Below are 20,151 nucleotides of genomic sequence, written 5' to 3' on the forward strand. Positions count from 1 at the left end.
TTGAAGCTGGTCCCTTTCCCATGAATGTTGGTTAACTACACGGTCCTACAGTGGTGGGCCGGTTGGTTTGGCCAGCCGTCTGCCTCGTAATGGTGCGGCGTGCCTCATCAAGATTGGCCCGTTCGCTCTGGTCTCTGAAGCTTTAATCAAACTCATCTGAGAGACAAACTAGCATATGTGTGCCTTGATGTGTGTTAGATGCGACTATAAAACATGTTTTAAGTGGCGGCATGCACTGCCCATGTAAAAACATGCCCTTAACTTTGGAATTAGCTGGTCTTTCCCACCAAATTCACATGTGGGCCAGAGTTTTACGAATCAGTCTACGTAATTGTGAGTGATGCCATCCGAAAAAATGAGTGGAATGTAATAATGCCTTAATATGGGGGGGGAAATGACAAGCATGCCATCTAGATGAAGACATGGGATTGGCTTTGAGTGCCTATTCATAACAATATCGTATGGCATTTTGAAAAACTCATAAATGAATGACAAACTTCCCTTTTGGCAAAGCGGAGCCCGGAGCATTTCTTAAATTCAATACAAAAGCGGAACGTGGGTATATTTCACCCTAAATTGGATTAGACAAATTGGATGTTATGGAAAATGCAGAAATGAGACAATGATAGCATATAAATCTCATTACTCTCTCATCATTTCCATTGTTCTGAGGAGGTTTTGTTTAAACTAGTCCTCCCCTCTCGGGCTTCCGCCAGCACATCTATCTCTCCACAGCGTTCAATTTTCCAGAGCACTTGTTCAGTAATAACAATGACATTTTGGTAACCTTAAAACACTAATTCTACACTTCACAGACTAATATTTACACTGATTTATCCACAGAATCCCCTGAAAATCACCTCCTGATTACAGTTTTTATGCAAGTAATGCATAAGGGTTCATTATTGGCATGTATTGTTCCATGAAGAACCTTCAACATACATTGAAACTTTCCAAAAGGTTCTTTATAGCGGAAAAAGGTTCTTTATATTATTAAAATGCCCAAAAAGTCTTTGTTTTTTTCTTCCTATGGTACCCCTGGAGAAAAAACAAAACCTTCTGAACCTTAATTTTTATAAATGTATGACATAAACTAATAAGATTAGATATGTTACTAATTAAATAAGCAAATTAGTGACACTGATCACCTGAAATACTGCACAGAACAGATTATACATTCTGAAATTTGAAATGCAAAATTCATCCATCATTCAATGTTCTATACATTCCCTGTTTTCTGCGTGTTTATTTATTAAATACTGGCTAATTTAATTAGTTTCTCGGCTATCAGTATGAACGATCTACTCAGTTCACATTAACACATTTTAGCAACAGGCTTTCCACCAAAATCAGGACAATAAAATGCAATAAATAAATTATAAAACTGCTTGAGCTAAAAAAATAAATAAATAAATAAAAAGTAAAACCCATCACATTAACCATTTATTAAAAACTTAACTTTAGTGGGTACATTTTATAAACCTTTAAATTTACACTAAAATCGAAAGAAAATGTGGCCTATTGTTATTAACATTAAGATTTTTATTTTATTTTTTTGTAATAAAAATAAAAATGAGGTTTATGCAATCATGCACCAATTCTCATTGCAAAAAAAAAAAAGAAATGTAAAAAAAAAAAAAAAACCCTAAAAGGTTTATTATATCATTGAGAATGACAGTAACTTGAAAACTAAAAAGTAAAACCCATTACTGTAATGAGACTTTGGATGTAACATGTTTAATTGTCATGCAAATGTAAATACAAAAAAAAAATCTTGTGAGAAACCGTTCTGGTAGATTGCTACACTAAAGAACATCACGTCGCACTTGAGTCGTTTTTGGGATGAGGAGTTCTCCGAAAAATGATGAAATCCAACAGTCCTCGGGATAAATGTGAAGCTGAACGCTACCCACAAACTTGTCATGAATTATTCAAAACCATCTGCTACCGAACTGGAGCTGAAAAAGGATCGAGGGATATTTTGGGTTGCAGTGCATCTGTGCATGCAACAGGGTCTAATTCCCTTTCCTTCAAGCTCCTTCTGCATGAATGTACTCTAGGATTCACCTCCAGCAAGCATTACCTCTTAAAAGCCAAGAAATGTAGGAGTGCAGGGCTCTCGGTAGGTTAGCTACAAGTAGTGAGCTTGAATCAACAGGAGAAAGGCAAAAAAAAAAAGTATTAGAAACCTAGAAAATGTATTTTATGTCTATGAACCATAATTTTAATCTTAAAGCCATTGTAGTCCAGGAGACCCAAAGTGTTTAGCACTTAAAACAACAGTAAAAGTAGTTTCAAAAATACATGTTTTTCCATATTGAAGTTTACCAAAAGAACACAAGAATGATATTTTATTATTTTCATTTATACGCACCAGTATAACAACAATGCATACACAATACAGGACAATTTTAAAATATTACTGAAACATTTAAATGAAACCAATACCATTTTGAGTGTTGATTTCAACGAATGAGAGTTTTGAATTGAAATGGATTTGAACATATTCAAAGAAATGAACTGAACTTGCCATTTTTAACATCATTTCTTTTACAGAAATGTATGACATAAATGTTTTTTTTTTAAATCCCATATTCAAAAGAGACAAAAGACGATTGAGAAATTAGTTTGACACATTATTTGATTTCAGATGTAATTTTCTAAAGTTTCTTGTTCACCAAAACTGAAATGTATTTGATCTGAAATACAAATTGCAATTTAAAATGATGGTTTCCTATTTGAATATATTTGGAAATTTAATTTATTCTTGTGATGCATCTTCAGTGTCACATAATCTTTCAGAAATCATTCGAATATGCTAAATTTGGTGCAATAGATGAAACGGCACTTCTTAATATTTTTGTTGAAACTTCAATTTTAAATGAAAATAAAAGATTTTTTGAATAAAAAAAAAGTTCAAAACATTACAAATGTTTTTTACTTTTGATCAATTTGATGCTATTCTGCTGTATTCTTATCTAATTTATAAAAAAAAAATCTTTACGATTATTATTAAGATTTAATTATTTAAAATGTATTAAAATCTTACTGACCTCAAAACAATACATAAAACAATATTCAGTGTTCGAATTGAGTCAAAGCTCTTGGGGGGTCCCCCAACCCCCCCCCCCCCCCCCCCCAAAAAAAAACAACTAATAATATACATATTTGTATTTATTTATTTCATATAATAATATAATTTACTTTACTTTACTTGTGAATTTAATTTACTTTGTGTGTTTCATAACATGTTTTTGCAGCTGAGCATTTACTATGTAAAATTAAATAAAAATCTATGAAATAACAAGATGGCTCTTCTCTTCTTTCCCTTGTCCATATCTGAGAAAATAATGTAAGATGTAAGTTGTAATATTATATTTGTTGTCGTTACTGTGAATATATTTAAGAAAGAACTCCATGTTATTCATGCTACTTATTAAGGTTATTAATGGTGATATACTATGAACAGTGCACATGTAGGCATTTTATTTCATTAAAAAAACTAATTTATCTTGAATGTAGTTACATAACCCTTTCATATTTTCAAGCAGAAGTTGTCATAGTTGGGTAAACTTCTATAGTGGTGAATGAGAGTATATGTTTAAATATATGTTTTGTCACAATAGTGTTTCTACAAGAGGGAAAAAAATAGAAATAATTTGATACGATTACGATGCTGATGACCATTAATCAATTTTGATCTCTTGATTCACTATCAATTCACATGAATAGGCCTACTGTACTTACTTTTCTTGGGTTAAACTCAGTATTTTCTTGCATTAATTAATATTCACTTGTGTGTGCTTATACGAGTATCTTTTTCAAATGTATAATCTAGTGTTTGATCATGTCTAAATATTTATTTAAATGCAAAACCTAAAAATAAGTAAGCAGTTATGACCTGCAATACTCTTTTGAGCAACTAGAGTATGTATATTTATTAGAGTGGGTAAACAATGGCATTGCAAATGGAAATTATTATTTTTCTGGCCACAAAATGACTTTAATTTGCCTCTTTGCATTGAATTTAAAATCCTTTTCTCCACTTAACCTTAAATACTACACTAATTGTATTAGGCTATACATAATAATGGAAAATAGGATACAATTCATAACAAAAACGGTTGATCTGCATGTTTGTCTTCGGCGTAATAATCAATGCATGTGTGTCTCATGCACAATTCGTGAGAGTTAGCAACCCTGCTTTATCATCGTTGACACAAAAAAAGCCTTCACCTGATGAACATTTTCATCAGTAATAATGTCCTTAATTAAATTAACACTGTTTTTGAGCAGTTAAGGTTACTAGATTTAAAATGATTTGTTTAATTCAGAATGGGTGCAATGCTAGCTCCAAACAAGATTCTATTTTTCTCAGAATTACGTTAGATGGCTAATTACAACTAACAAGCCGATAGTGAGCTAGCATCATAAGATAAAAAAAAACAACTATTGACAGACCAAGATTATAAGTGACTCTCTGATTCTAAGATAACACTTATTCAGTAGCAATAAATTAGGTATACCAAACAATCATAAAACAAAGAAATATTATCTTACCTTTATCGTGAGGTAAAATAATGACGAAGGATCACTCTGTCAGCCAATCAGACAGCGACGTCGCGCCCGCAGTCTGTAAATTCCTTCAGAAAACAGCGTGTGGCGCACTTGAGCGTATTTTCAGATGCACATCTAATTTGAAGTAGCTTTTTATGGGAGCGGCACTTTTTACAGTCTATGGAGCGGCAGCGCAATACTTTGGTAAAAAATAGATAGATAGGGCTATGTCAAATATTGTTTCTATTTTAGTTTTAATGAAAAACCAGGGGACCCCCCAAGGTCATTTTTTTGGGCCTTATGGGGGGTCCCTTGATGCTTATGGGGGGTCCCGGACCCCCCCAGCCCCCCCTCAATTCGAACACTGACAATATTAATATCCCATTCACATTGAATCATCAATTTGAATCTGAAAATGAGATCTATCTACGACTGTTCAAACAAGAACTTAAACTTGCTTTAATTAGCACCAAAAACAGCATTCACAGCCTCGAATGTGTAAGTGTAAAGTGTAAAAGAGAACACACCAGTATCAACCCCTCTCTGTATAATCACTGAGAATTTGACTTGGATCTGGAAAGAAAACAAAGAAAATGCTAGCTAAAGTTACTGAGTTTGAATGAAATAAAATCACCCTCATTTGTTTGAGACAAAAACGACTCTCAGGCTTACAAACCCAGGCCTTGGCTTTCGGCAGATTAAAGAGCCCAGAGAGACCTGTGGCTAGAGCTCTGTTAAGAAAATTTGGGTGTTAAATAAACTGTGCTAGAGCCTCAAAGGTCCTGTCGATCTGGCCGGGCTTCAGTCACAGCCCGGCCTGTCTCTGTGTTTATGTTCCAAGCAGGAGAGTTGCCTTCATGACGACTTCATGACACAAGATCCCCACATTTCATCCTGCCAGCAGTTAATCACGGGGCTCCCCACAACCTGAGCCAGGAGACTTAATGGGAGTTCAACACAACACTTGGCCAATAGAACAGAACTACCACCCAAGATCAAGAATATATGATCTGCCATCCTTCAACACCGAACAATACTTCCTCTTGCTGGAAACTAATTGAGCTTCATGACAGAGATAATGTTTACACAACTTACATGTTCCTTCATGGGCATGTGACGTGGTTAACGTTCTCGTTTCAGTGAGAAACCAGATAAAAATAGTTTTGGTGATGAAAGACCACTCCCAGAGCATGGGATCCCTAGTGATGATCTAACGTAAGAAAAAGCTTATTAAGATATTATTTAAGGGGTAAAACTCTCTACAAAATTCAAGGTATGACGCAAAACTATGACTGAAAAAACATGAAACATGAAAACAACTTACATAATGCAGTTGCTCGGATCTATATTGCAATTGCACAACCACACTTAAGATGCACTCTAGAGACATATGGGCCAACATTTGGCCAGATTAAAGTAAATCCATTTATCTAAGAAAAATGTAATTATTATGTGTATGCCTGATTGTAAGCCTATAGAATATATAGGTATAATATCAGTCATCCCGCTCTTTAAATATTGGGGTTGGCCACTGCAAACTAAATGCGCGTTAGTAAGTGATATTTTTTTTTTATCTGCACATTCACATCTTACAGTAGAAAAAATTACATTCTGTGTAATTATTCTATGAGCAATATAAAGTTGATAACCAACATACAAGACCGATATGAATTGTTTAAAATATATATATAAATATATATATAAAAAAATGCAATATCAGTTCTGTGGTTTATCTCTAATACACTCAGAAACACAATATGATTCAACAGATCCATTGGCCAGAAGTACATGCCTGCTACTTTTAACAATATTCAGATTACCACACATGGTCATGACCTGGCCGTTTTCTCTTATTACCATCAACTTAACCAGCCTTAAAAAATTTTTTTAATAAAAACTCCTATAGCAGAAGGTTATTTAATGAATGGACACACTGACTGGAAGTCATGGAGAAATAGTTTGGGTTTTATGGTGGAAAGAAATGTTCCCTGAAAAACCTGCCCTCTGAATGCCGAGAAGGAGATAATTACACATAATGAGACGTAAAAGCACTCAAATATCATGATTAAACTCTGAAACAGGATAGCAGCTCCAGCACGAATTGGTTATATAGTTCAAACAACGACCGCGGGATTAGACCAAATGAAGCCACCCAACAAAATGTCAGCTCAAAAAAAGAAAAATAATAAATACATAGCAACAGCAGAAATATTTTACCCACTATTTTATTATTGTGCATCCGTGGTAATGTTTGTAGGCCACTAAATAAAACATATGACAAGCATCCCATCAGGCCAGTGGAATCCAACATTGTAGGAATCAGTGATGCCACATAACATTTTCAAGGAAAACATGAATCCATCACTGTACTGTGTACTCACATTTTACAAAAAAACACATTATGAACCATGTAAATCTGTCCTCCTCTCATAAACAACAGGACATATTTTCCACCTTCTCGTTTTAAATCGAAAACTTGAATGTTAGCAAGAAAGCAAAGAAAACAAGAAAAAAAACAATCAGTGACACGTTTACAAGCATGAACCTCCATCAATCTGAATCAATTCAATCAATCTGACTGCAGATTCCAAATGTTTATACACTAGCGCGCAACAGTTTTCTTTTAAATTAATCTTTTTGTTCAACTGTGACACATTAAATAATTCAACAGTGAAGGTAAACATTTATAATGTTACAAAAGGTTTCTATTTCAAAAACATGCTTTTCTTTTGCACTTTCTCTTCAGCAAACAATCCTGAGGAAAATATTAAGGAGCAATATTTGTTGAACTATATAAAATATTGAACTGTTCAACCCTTTACGGACACCTTGGCAATTGAATCACCATTGGCTAGTCATTTTTTTAGTTTACTCGCCAGACATACATATATACATACATATATACATATATACATACATATATACATATATATACATATACATATACATATATATATACATACATATATATACATATACATATACATACATATACATTTAAATACATACATATACATACATATACATACATATACATACATATACATACATATACATATACATATACATATACATACATACATATACATACATACATACATATACATACATACATACATATACATACATACATATATATATATATATATATAAAATAAGAAAAATACTGATAAGATAATAATGATACGAATATACTAATAAGAACACTATAATATTTACTAAGGATGAATAAGCTGCTGGATTCATGAATATTAATCAGGTTTTGTGCGTTCGCTCGAACTGATTTGCTGAAATCAAAACAGGGACGACAACAGGTGAGCGCCAGTCAATGAGATTGTCGTTTGCGCATTAGCCCCGCCCAATAGCGGAAAACCCGGCAGTTCTTAAACTGAGGATTTCCAAAGGAATGCCGTTATTTTGACAAGAAAATACAACAAAGAATATCGTTTACATGTAGCGCGTCAATTCTCTCTCTCTCTCTCTTTCTGCGTATGTGTGAGAGAAAGAGACGACAGGGTGCGCTCCTTTACACTAGAGTTTATGTTAAAGTCAAATAGGTGCGCTTTTGCGTCCATTCAGATGAACTGAAAAATATCACAGATCAGTTGAAGGAGAGTGAAACTATAGCGCTCAGTCAGAGAGTGTTCGGTTGAGTGAAAATATATCTGTGCTAAATTTATACTTTGCCTCCAACTCACACACTGGCGAGTAAAATGTGAGAATTTATAAGCCACTGCCTAATATTAGACATCATTTAGTCGCCAGAGTGATTTACTTTCAATGTAGAGGGTTACTGTTTTCAACACTAATAATAAAAAAAATGCTTCTTGAGCAGCAAATCCGCATATTAGAATGATTTCTGAAGAATCGTGTGAGACTGAAAACAGGAGTAATTATGCTGAAAATTGAGCTTTTATTTAATATTTTATTTTAAAATACAGTGAATTTTTTTTTTAAATGTAAAAGAAAAATTGAGAAGAACCTTCTTTAGCACCTTTATTTTTAAGAGTTGTATGTCTTTTACACTTTCAGTCTGTTTTTCTTAATTAGTAAAAGGTAATTTTATAAGAGGAGTAAAAATATTTCAATGCAATCGTGCATAAACATAGCAAAATGCTCCTCTTTATAGTTATTTTTCTAGCTGACTGAGCTTATGGACACTGAATGTTTATTCTGAGGTAAATGTAGACTATTAGCCTATTATGTTGCAATAAGTAAGTTGTACTGTAGGTCCTTTTATAAAATAGCCTACCTTTTGATGTTAATTCATGTTCATTATGTACTATAGTAGTAAAGAGAAAGATTAAATGGGATTAAATGAACTGAGGCGCTTAAGCGATTGCGCCTGCAAAGAAGAGAACTGTTTGAAACTATTTTTCCACTAAAACTCACTTTTGTCTCCCGTTCGATGCACATCGTCTCACTTTTATACGTGAACATAGCAAATGCGACCGTTTTAGTCAGAGTTTGGAGCCCTGGTTGCAAAGATTAAAATTCTCAAATTCAAAGAGATATTTTTTTGTCAGGGAGATGCTGTGTGCATCTAGGCAAAAACAAAAGCACTTTATTTGGCCTTCCGAAAGTAGATACATTTAGGAATATTTAAGTTTACTTACAACAGAACAGCAATGCATGTTATGGACAACCGTTTCGTGAACCTGGAGAGGAGGTCATTCTGACTTTGCTAAGACAATCTGGCGCTTCTGAGTCAGCTATGCATTTTTTATGAAACCTAACTATATTCAAGTGCTGATAAAAAAAAAGAATGCTTCAAGCTAAAAAAAAAAGATTTGTATGTTTAAAAGTAGAGGCTCTGATGTATATTCTGCTGTATTGCATATTCAAATATTCATATAGCAAAATATTCTGGAATCCATCAAATCTGAGTGAAACTCATCAAAATCACTGGAGATGGCTGGCAACTTTTTTAAAAATGCTGGTGGGGATAGGAGTTAAGATTGTATAATGCATAAGCAGACTGAATAAGGAGCAGGCAGGTTTGACGCTGCACAGTCCAGCTAAAAACAGTGACAGACTGCGATTACGAGTCTGCTGTAGGGAAGCTCGGTGCACTGGTGTTTGCATCTGGATCGAGTTGTGTTCCCCATCCGCCTGCCCTGGGGCCAACACGCCATTAGTGCCAGTTGTTTGGAGCAGTAGCAGCCCTGACGTCAGCCTGCCGGGCTAAACTGGGCAGCCCATGCAACTGTGGGTACAAAGAAAACCAAAAAATATTTTAAACAATGGACTCCAACACACAGAGTCGCAAAAGAATGGAAAGGGCTGATATTCCCAAAAGAAACTCTGAACTTTGATATGGCTGGATCAAAAAGATGTTTGCCAATCCAGAAGGTCTGGAGAGAAATGAAAGCACATCAAGCTGTCCACCTTCAAATGCACGGAGGGCCGATGAGATTGCTGAGCCTCAGGCAAAAGCTTCTGAGGTACTGAAAAAAAAACGAGACCAGGGATGAGCCCATAGCGCTAGACCGATATTCATCGTTTCTGGCAAATCAGCCGTTGCTTTTCATGTGGCTCCTGGGACTAGGGCAGCAAGCTGACAGTCAAACAGCTGCTTTCAATGGCCCAAGCTCCTGGACAGAACGCAAGTGTTCACAAATGCCTTGGAATGGGATAGCTGGGAGAAAAAGGTTTATTCAGTGGAGAAATACACTGCTGCACCAAATCAGGCCAAGAGTTTGTGTGATGAGACCTGAATGAATTAGAGAAGATTCATTGTAAACGACGATTAAGAATCTGACTGCTACAAAAAAGCATATGCACAAACACAAAAGTTTGTTTACATTTCTTTAAAAGATTAAGAATGTCATTTGTTCAATGTTATCATACTTCCATACCAGCCTAATATGAGGACCAAAACTGCATGGCAAAAGCAAGACTTTCTTAGGGTGATTTCCACAAGGAGATCAAAGAGATTATATATTTTTTTCAACATGCCCACATTTCCACTTTCCTCACCACAAACAATAATTGTATTTAAATTCATATTTGTTGGTGCAGTGGATAAGGCACATGCCTTTGGTGTGAGAGACCCGGATTCGAATCCACTGTGAGATACCAATGTGTCCCTGAGCAAGACACTTAACCCCTAGTTGCTCCAGAGGCATGTGACCTCTGACATATATAGCAATTGTACATCGCTTTGGATAAAAGCGTCAGCTAAATGAATAAATGTAAATGTAAATGTATTTGGGTAACATTTGAAAGCTAAAATGTGTACCACATTGTCAGATTGACATTAATCAATTGACAAAAAGATGATAGTGTATATATATACACACACACACACTTATAGGCACATTTGAATATTCGTAGAATATTCTGTAACTTTCAAAATGGCTGCCAGCCAAAGCACTGCGGCACCACCCTGCGTGGTGCAAAGAGCCAGAAAACCCCAACAACCCATTAGAAAAATCACTGGAGTCTGTGTTTGCAAACACACACAAACAAATGACTACAATCAGCTTCAAACAAACCCCATTTCATCCAAAAGCCAACAAAACAAGTCAAAAAGATTATTTTAAAATAAATTCCACAACACATTTCTAGTGTGCTGCTATGGTCTGCTGTTTTTTCCTTTTTTTGCAATATTGTTGCTTAAGTGTTCTGAGATGTTTCTAGCACATTACTATGTGGTTACTAAAATGTTGTAAGTGGATCCCAAGTGCATTATGGTTGCTTACTGTCCAGAAGAGCCATTCCTGAATTCTCAAAGATGTTCTGGTCTCTAGATATGGCTTGAGTGTCTCTTTGGGTGTAACCTATGGGCCTTTTCACCATTTTATTGTCAACAATCAACCTGATTCCAGGTATGTGTAATGGGTTTCACAATCACTAATATTGTGCTTTACAGACCCATTTTGCTTCTGAAAATCACCAAGTTTTGGACAAGTAGTGTCCAAATACTGTGTTTCTCTGTGCAGATGTGAAGGAGGGGCACACTGGGTAATGTCAACAGATGCTGAAGGAATGTGATGTGGAAGAAAATGCAGAGAGAGAGAGAGATCAGAGAATGACCTCTTCTGATGAGAAACACCGGATTAGATTGATGCTGGTGATCCCGGGCTGAAATTGCTCTTTCGGACCCAAAGCGGATTAGCGGACGGGATGTGTGAGAGGTGACATCAGGCCTCCAAATCTCCATTCCAGCTCTGAGAGTATCAACCCAGCATTAGCAAAACAGACCACCAAAGACTAAATCTTTCAGATCAGGACAGAGATGATTGGCTAATGAGTGTTGTTTCTGTGATCTACTCTTGCAGAGCAAAACGCTGCTGTCAACACCACTACATAAAACATTCATACTTAGAAGAAAGCCTCTCAATATTTCCATATTTCCAGTTCTCTCAAAAGTACCATTGACACTATCTGTAATCTCAATTAGGAGTGTCAATGGTCTACTTGAGAGATAGGTGTCGGTAATGCACTTATAAGTCTGCCATCCACCGTAAAGCAAGAAGAAGACGGCACCACACGCTCAGGAGAGTTCTAACAGTTCAGACAGTGCGTGAATCAGAGGTAAAAACAATATAAATACTGTTCAGTTTCTTGCACAAACCCATCGTTTTGTCTTTACACATCAATATATCATCAAGAGCCGCAGGGTTTAATTTGGTTTTTTTTGTGTTATTTTTTTTCCTTTTAGTTTTAGTGTATGTTTTAGCTGTGATTCCCATCCACTTACATTATAAGAGTAATAAACTGCAATGCCTTGAGTTAAAAATCTTGGTTTGTCTTCTACTGAAAAAACAAAGTCATGCCCTGGATGCCCTGGAGGTAAGCAGATAAGCACATTTTCATTTTTGGGTAACCTTTCCCTTTAATGAATGTAAATCTCTGGTGTTGCTCAACGGCATTTTATAAAAGCAATAAGCCAGTTGCGTCACAGTGATTTTACCACAGCTAAGGTGGTTTTAGGTTAATAACATCACTTACACATGGTAAAATTCCTGTAACTGACCACTCATGGCTCATTGCTTTACTAACCCAACGGCAGCTCACAGAATGAATCAGACTATTGAGAGCTCATCTGTCCAGCAGACGATTCGATGAAAAAAAAAAAGCATCTGAAACTCTTATGACCTTTTCCTCTGTGAACACAAAAGGGAAAATATAAGCAGAAAGAGAGAAGAGGAAAGATAAAGGAAGAGAGGAAGGCAGTGAGAAACAGCACAGTTTACAATTTTTTCCAAGAATAATCAAACTCCTCCTCGAGCTGACAGTTGGACAAGGCGGCCTTGGCAGAATCGAGGGGACAGATATTTGAGTGTGAATCAAAAAGCTGCTCAAAAGCCTTTTCTGGCATCTCAAGGCTAATACTCAACCCCCGAAGCCCAATCACGTGCTATTCCTGTAGCAGAGAAACACTATCCTCCTTTACAGAGAGAAACTAGTTTGTAATGGCACATATCAGTAACATTGTTTATCTCGTTCAGAGTGGAGTAACCCAAGATGAAAAGCACTGAAGGGCCACAGAGAGCTCTTACCTGGGCGACTGTGGGAACTCATTGTGGCGACGGTGGCCGCTTTCTCTGAAGTGACTGGGTTGATAATAAGAGCAGTGTGTCCTGGCAGATGAAGATGTGAGAAACACCTCAAGGCTCCTCTGGGGCTTGTTGGCTGGTCACCATCCACAGTTGATTGGGAAGACGAGTCAAAAGAGGCACGGGACAGGAAAGAACGGATGATCTTAGAGGCTCATAGCGCCCCCTCTGGCTGTAATCCAGCACTGTGTGTCAGTTCCTCTTTGCTTGATAAGATTGAACTGTCAAAAGAGCAACAACAAAAAAGATATTACATAACAGCTGTTTCTACATAGGCAGCATCTTGAACTGAAGTGCAACCTCTCAAGCAAGCAGTTTGGAATTGGAACACTCTACATATAAATATCACTACATATGAAAAGCATACTAGAAGACTATCTTTGTTGCTGAACAATTCACACAATACTCCAAGCTAGGGCTGGGCGATATATCGAATATTAGCGATACTATCGGAATAATTTTGACGACGATGTACAATTTGAATATATCGGGAATATCGAATATTTCAAATTCAAGCATACTTTCCCAAAAGAACGCGCCGAATGTCCAAAAAAGGAACCTGTAACTGCTGACTGCTCTACGCCCCTCTACTACGAGAGCTGTAATGATAGCGGTTGCCAGATAACAAGAGTTTAAATCTCCCAATCAGAGCTCCACTGTTCCAAGGATACATTTTCTGCCCGGTGTTTGCTTATTTTAAGCAATCTGGCAACCACGCGTACGTGCTCACTCCTCATTGCGGAAGAGCCGCCGACGATAATCTGAAAACACTAACAAGCTGGAATTGAGCGATCTAATGAAAGCGTCGTTCAGCCGGTCTGTGTTCTTTCGTGAGATCTCAACTGTATTGTTTGCATTTGTGATCGCAAAATAAATGCACTTACTCGACCGCTGATGTTTGAATAGAGAAACATAGGCTATGGCCATTTGGAATTACTATTGGGGAATTTCACTGATATGTTTACCAGTTTCCATAATATAGACAGAGAAAATGCAAAAGTCTTTGGTATTCATTTATATATATTTATAGAAGAAATAGCTATGTGCTTCAGCAACTAGCTCCCCATCTAAGAGGGTTTTTAGTGTCAGTAGGAACATAGTTTCATGCCACAGAGCTTCTCTTAAAACCACAGACAGTTGACAGACTTGTGTTCTTAGCTTAAAAACTTGTTAAAAAATTAAAATAAAATACTTATCCCAGTTGCATAGTTTAAATTGTGAATTGCATGCACTAAAAAGTTGACAGAATGCACTTTCTGTAACTGTTACTTAATTTGCACTGCTTCAGTTACAAATAGGCCTACATGTATTCATTAATTAAAAGCAGTAAGTGATCTCTTGGTCTAGATTTTTTAACTGCTTAAAATTAGCTGTTTAATCAATGTTTTTTTGTTTTTTTTATGGGCAAAAGAAAATCATGTTTTATTTTTTATTATTTAAATGCAAACATATCGAGATATATATCGAATATCGTAAAAAATTTGACAATATCGAGATATCATTTTTTTTTGTATATCGCCCAGCCCTACTCCAAGCCTATATATACATAGCACACACAAATGTTGTGTAAAAACGAATGTTTTTATTTACAGTGTAGTTATTGATAACTAAACTCTTGTTTAATAATTTAAAAATGTGTTAATTAAATTATAGTTGAAATAAAGTATGAATAGATAAAAAATGTAAAAAAAAAAAAAAAAAACATTTAAATACTGCCTCGGCAACTAAAAGAAGTACCAAAATGACTAAAACTTCAATAAAAATAAAGATAATTAGAAAAATGCTAAAATAAAATTTAGGCATGCACGATCATGATTTTTCTTGGCCGATTCAGATACCGATTTTTTACAAGCAAACTGTCCGATTCCGATACCGATTTTTTTTTTCTTTAAGCAGCAAACAAAAAAGAAGGAAAGTATGCATAAACAAGATATTTAATAGGCCAAACTGGCTTTTGGCTATTGAAAACAATAACCATAACCATCTGAAATTAACGGCAGTAACTGTACAGTAAATAGCCTACATTCAATACAAACATAGATGGTACAGACATCAGCATTTAGCTTTTGTTTTTGAATTGGGTTGAAACTACATAGAACTGGCCTTAAATTAAAAGACTAACTGTAACGATGTGAAATTAAAGGCAACAACTGCATAGTTCTTCAGTCCAAACAACACAATCAACACACATTCAATAAGAGGTTTCTTAATCAGCATTCAGTATTTGTTTTAGTTTTTAAATTTGGTTTTACATTTAAAAAAGGTCTTTACCAGTGAGACTAAATAAAATTATGCTATTTGAATAAATTATTCCAAAATGTCAAAATCAAATAATGTTGGTGCAAACACAGGGTAATGATTAGGGGAATTTTACTTGAGCCAATGAATAATAATGATTAATGATTCACATATATATATATACATATATACATACATACATACATACATAATATATATATATATATATATATATATATATATATATATATATATATATATATATATATATATATATAGATGTGAATCATTACCCTAAAATTCTTTAATTGGATGAATGAAACTTTTTTTCAGTGTGCTACAGCAAGTGATTTTTAAATCAAATTAAGTCGATGTAATTTTAACGTAAAATAAAAATAATCATCCTATGCAGAACTGACGTTTACTTCTGGCTTTTCAAACATGTATGCAAGTTCTACGTAAAAAGAAAAAAAAAAAAAAAAAAGGATTTCAGTTTTGTCCCTGCATTGTCTACGCTTGTGCAGGGCTCGGACAGGTACAGTACGCTTGCACAGCTTCAGTGAGCGCAGGAAAGGGTTATTTTGTGCAGTCGGCTGTTCGCTTCCTGCTATCTGTGCCTCAGACGTGTAGCTGTGCACTTCCAGCGCTGAATGGCTGCCCGTGTCCTGCGCACAGATTTTGAAATACTTCCACACAAATGATAGCGAATGATTACAATATGGTCTGTGCACACTTCCGGAAAAAAATTGGCCGAAAAAAGACCAAAAACCGTCTGGTTCCGATTAATGGCCCGGTCAACCGGTGCATCCCTAATAAAAATTAATAAAGCTAATAACAAAATTACTAAAACTTAAAACTACAAAGTTTTGTACGACTTTGAATCGACTTTGATTTTTAAACTTTGACGAAGTCAAAGTATAAAAATACTTTCATAGCACATAAATACTACAACCCGAATTCCGGAAAAGTTGGGACGTTTTTTAAATTTTAATAAAATGAAAACTAAAGGAATTTCAAATCACATGAGCCAATATTTTATTCACAACAGAACATAGATAACGTAGCAAATGTTTAAACTGAGAAATTTTACACTTTTATCCACTTAATTAGCTCATTTAAAATTCAATGCCTGCTACAGGTCTCAAAAAAGTTGGCACAGGGGCAACAAATGGCTAAAAAAGCAAGCAGTTTTGAAAAGATTCAGCTGGGAGAACATCTAGTGATTAATTAAGTTAATTGATATCAGGTCTGTAACATGATTAGCTATAAAAGCTTTGTCTTAGAGAAGCAGAGTCTCTCAGAAGTAAAGATGGGCAGAGGCTCTCCAATCTGTGAAAGACTGCGTAAAAAAATTGTGGAAAACTTTAAAAACAATGTTCCTGAACGTCAAATTGCAAAGGCTTTGCAAATCTCATCATCTACAGTGCATAACATCATCAAAAGATTCAGAGAAACTGGAGAAATCTCTGTGCGTAAGGGACAAGGCCGGAGACCTTTATTGGATGCCCGTGGTCTTCGGGCTCTCAGACGACACTGCATCACTCATCGGCATGATTGTGTCAATGACATTACTAAATGGGCCCAGGAATACTTTCAGAAACCACTGTCGGTAAACACAATCCGCCGTGCCATCAGCAGATGCCAACTAAAGCTCTATCATGCAAAAAGGAAGCCATATGTGAACATGGTCCAGAAGCGCCGTCGTGTCCTGTGGGCCAAGGCTCATTTAAAATGGACTATTTCAAAGTGGAATAGTGTTTTATGGTCAGACGAGTCCAAATTTGACATTCTTGTTGGAAATCACGGACGCCGTGTCCTCCGGGCTAAAGAGGAGGGAGACCTTCCAGCATGTTATCAGCGTTCAGTTCAAAAGCCAGCATCTCTGATGGTATGGGGGTGCATAAGTGCATACGGTATGGGCAGCTTGCATGTTTTGGAAGGCTCTGTGAATGCTGAAAGGTATATAAAGGTTTTAGAGCAACATATGCTTCCCTCCAAACAACGTCTATTTCAGGGAAGGCCTTGTTTATTTCAGCAGGACAATGCAAAACCACATACTGCAGCTATAACAACAGCATGGCTTCGTCATAGAAGAGTCCGGGTGCTAACCTGGCCTGCCTGCAGTCCAGATCTTTCACCTATAGAGAACATTTGGCGCATCATTAAACGAAAAATATGTCAAAGACGACCACGAACTCTTCAGCAGCTGGAAATCTATATAAGGCAAGAATGGGACCAAATTCCAACAGCAAAACTCCAGCAACTCATAGCCTCAATGCCCAGACGTCTTCAAACTGTTTTGAAAAGAAAAGGAGATGCTACACCATGGTAAACATGCCCCGTCCCAACTATTTTGAGACCTGTAGCAGAAATCAAAATTGAAATGCTCATTTTGTGCATAAAATTGTAAACTTTCTCAGTTTAAACATTTGCTACGTTATCTATGTTCTATTGTGAATAAAATATTGGCTCATGTGATTTGAAAGTCTTTTAGTTTTCATTTTATTAAAATTAAAAAAACGTCCCAACTTTTCCGGAATTCGGGTTGTAAAATACAACAACAATAGACTATTTTAATTCGATTAGTATTGTATTGATTGCATTTAAATATTTATATTCGACATTTCTCTCACTTTGTCCCACACCTTGAATATATTTATAACAAAAATTAAATGAAATCTCATAAATGAATGCTTTTAAAAAACTATCTACATAGCAACTCTGTCTGCCATCCAAATAGAGCTTTTGCAGGGATTCACTTGCAATAAATTTCAATAGCGTTGAATTGTGTTATGTTTATTTTCATATAACCAACTTTCTCTCTCTATATCCGCCAGCTTGAATGTATTTTTTTTTTTCTTTTGGTCACAATGCATTTTGGGATTGGCTTCTATGTGAAACATGCAATGTCTTAGCATTTAGTCAACGGGAATTAGAGCCCGACCGATATATTGCCCGACCGATATATCGGCCGGCCGATATTATCGGCCGTTATAAGCTAATTGCATTTAAATCGGCATCGGCATTTATAACGACCGATGAAACATGAGAAACAGAGTCTCATGCTTCACTCATGTTATGAGTGTTGCATAGTGTGCCCACCAGAGGGAGCTCTGCAGCTCCAGAGTTAACAACAGTGCCAGAAGTCCACTACAGAAGAAAGCGATCAACTGTTTTGACGGTGAGTCTGTCGTTCGTCATGTGAAATGATTGTAGATTTAGTTCATACCCTGTATATAAAAACTGTGTGGTAGTTCTAGCTAACGATCCTATCATTATCACTTCTAAATATTCTGTAACATCACTTACAGCCGCTAATGCATTGCTATATTAGATTAGCCACAAAGCTAATACCATTTTTATCAGTGGAAGAGCGCGAACGTTAATAGGAGGTCAAACTATAACGTTAGCGTTTAACTTATTCTTATTCTATTGCAGTGTGTTTCCCACATAATGACCGCGTAATTGGGCCTTTCACACAGGACGCGGTATGCACGGCGCTTGCCGCTGGGTTCAGCGTTGCCCTTCAGATACAACGCGATTTGCGCTGCGCTATGGCATAGGCGGAGTTTTAAAAACGTTTAGCGGGAGCTCTTTCATAGTCTGTTCCTCCTCCTTTCGGTCAGCAGCAAACATGTATCTGTCCCGTTGTAAGAAGCGAGCGATAGCGCTAGTCCTGCTGATGAGAATTAAGAGAGAAGCAAGGAAGAAGAGGCTACCCTCAGGTCCAGAGAACAATTTGGTGAATTCAGGCTGGTTACGTTACTCTAACGCTAATAGCTTCCTTTTTAGCAGGCCCCTTAAATGCTTGCTATTAACTTGTTTGAAGGTGGTTCTTCTCAAAATTGACAGCGGTGTGTTCATGACACTAACGTTAACTATTCAACTTCGAATTGATTCCGTAATCTTCCGGTAATAGTAGGGCAGACGATGTTCTGTGAGAGCAAATATAGTGTAGTTACAGTAACTACAGTAGGTGCGTCAGAAATGATTAAACCAGAGGGGACATGTAAATAAATGTGAGCTGAACAAGCGCTTTTTTTTTTTTTTTTTACATATTGTTTCAAAGCAGCTTTACAGACATAACAGGAAAATGTTGAAATAATATTGTTAAATATAAGTAGGTAATACCTATTGCTTGACAAATAAAAAAATATATATATTTCTCATTTTTGCCTATGTAGGAGATCCCAGTTTATTATTATTATAATTCTAATGATGACATGAGTAATTTTACATGGTGATATTATTAATACACATGCTTATTCTTTCTCTGTCTCTCTTTCTGCCTACAGATGGCTGAAAAAGGTGAATGCTGTAGCAGCAAAGTGTGGGACTACTTCTGCAAATACTTTAACTTTAGTATTATAATTTATTTACAGTAAACACACAGACTGTTAAAACCAGCTTCAACTGGAAGAAAGTAAAAGTGTTAAATGTTTAAAACCAGACTGTTTTTTGATCATCAAAAAATATATACTTTCGATGTGCAATTGTTTAGTCATTGAGACTGTAATCCAAGGCTTTTTTTTTTAACATAGTCCATTCTGGAAAATGGTTTATACAGCCCACATACACAGAACAGGCAGATATTTTGCTATTGAATGTTGTGTAAGTGCAGTTTATAGGAAATGGGTCTAATATCCAGATTACTTTTAAAATCAAAATATCGGCTTATAAATCGGCTCTTTGAGTTAATATCGGCATCGCCCCCCAAAAATCCATATCGGTCGGGCTCTAACGGGAATGCCAATGGTCCCTACGTAGGTAGCACACTAGGTTGTGTATCCGA

The 20,151-nt window shown here is 36.1% G+C and overlaps 1 protein-coding gene across 3 annotated transcripts in view; it reads right to left on the reverse strand.

The window, feature by feature from the left end:
- The window catches only part of hdac4 (histone deacetylase 4), a 223,863-nt gene that overhangs the window by 180,309 nt on the left and 23,403 nt on the right, over nt 1–20,151 (reverse strand). For all 3 annotated transcript variants that reach the window (XM_059562488.1, XM_059562489.1, XM_059562487.1), the window contains exon 2: nt 13,065–13,342. In XM_059562488.1, coding sequence (XP_059418471.1) covers nt 13,065–13,086 — 22 coding nt within the window. In that variant the 5' untranslated portion in view covers nt 13,087–13,342. The remainder of the gene's footprint in view (nt 1–13,064; nt 13,343–20,151) is intronic.

The sequence above is a fragment of the Carassius carassius genome, chromosome 11 (genome assembly GCF_963082965.1).
Source record: "Carassius carassius chromosome 11, fCarCar2.1, whole genome shotgun sequence".
Taxonomy (NCBI): Eukaryota; Metazoa; Chordata; class Actinopteri; order Cypriniformes; family Cyprinidae; genus Carassius; species Carassius carassius.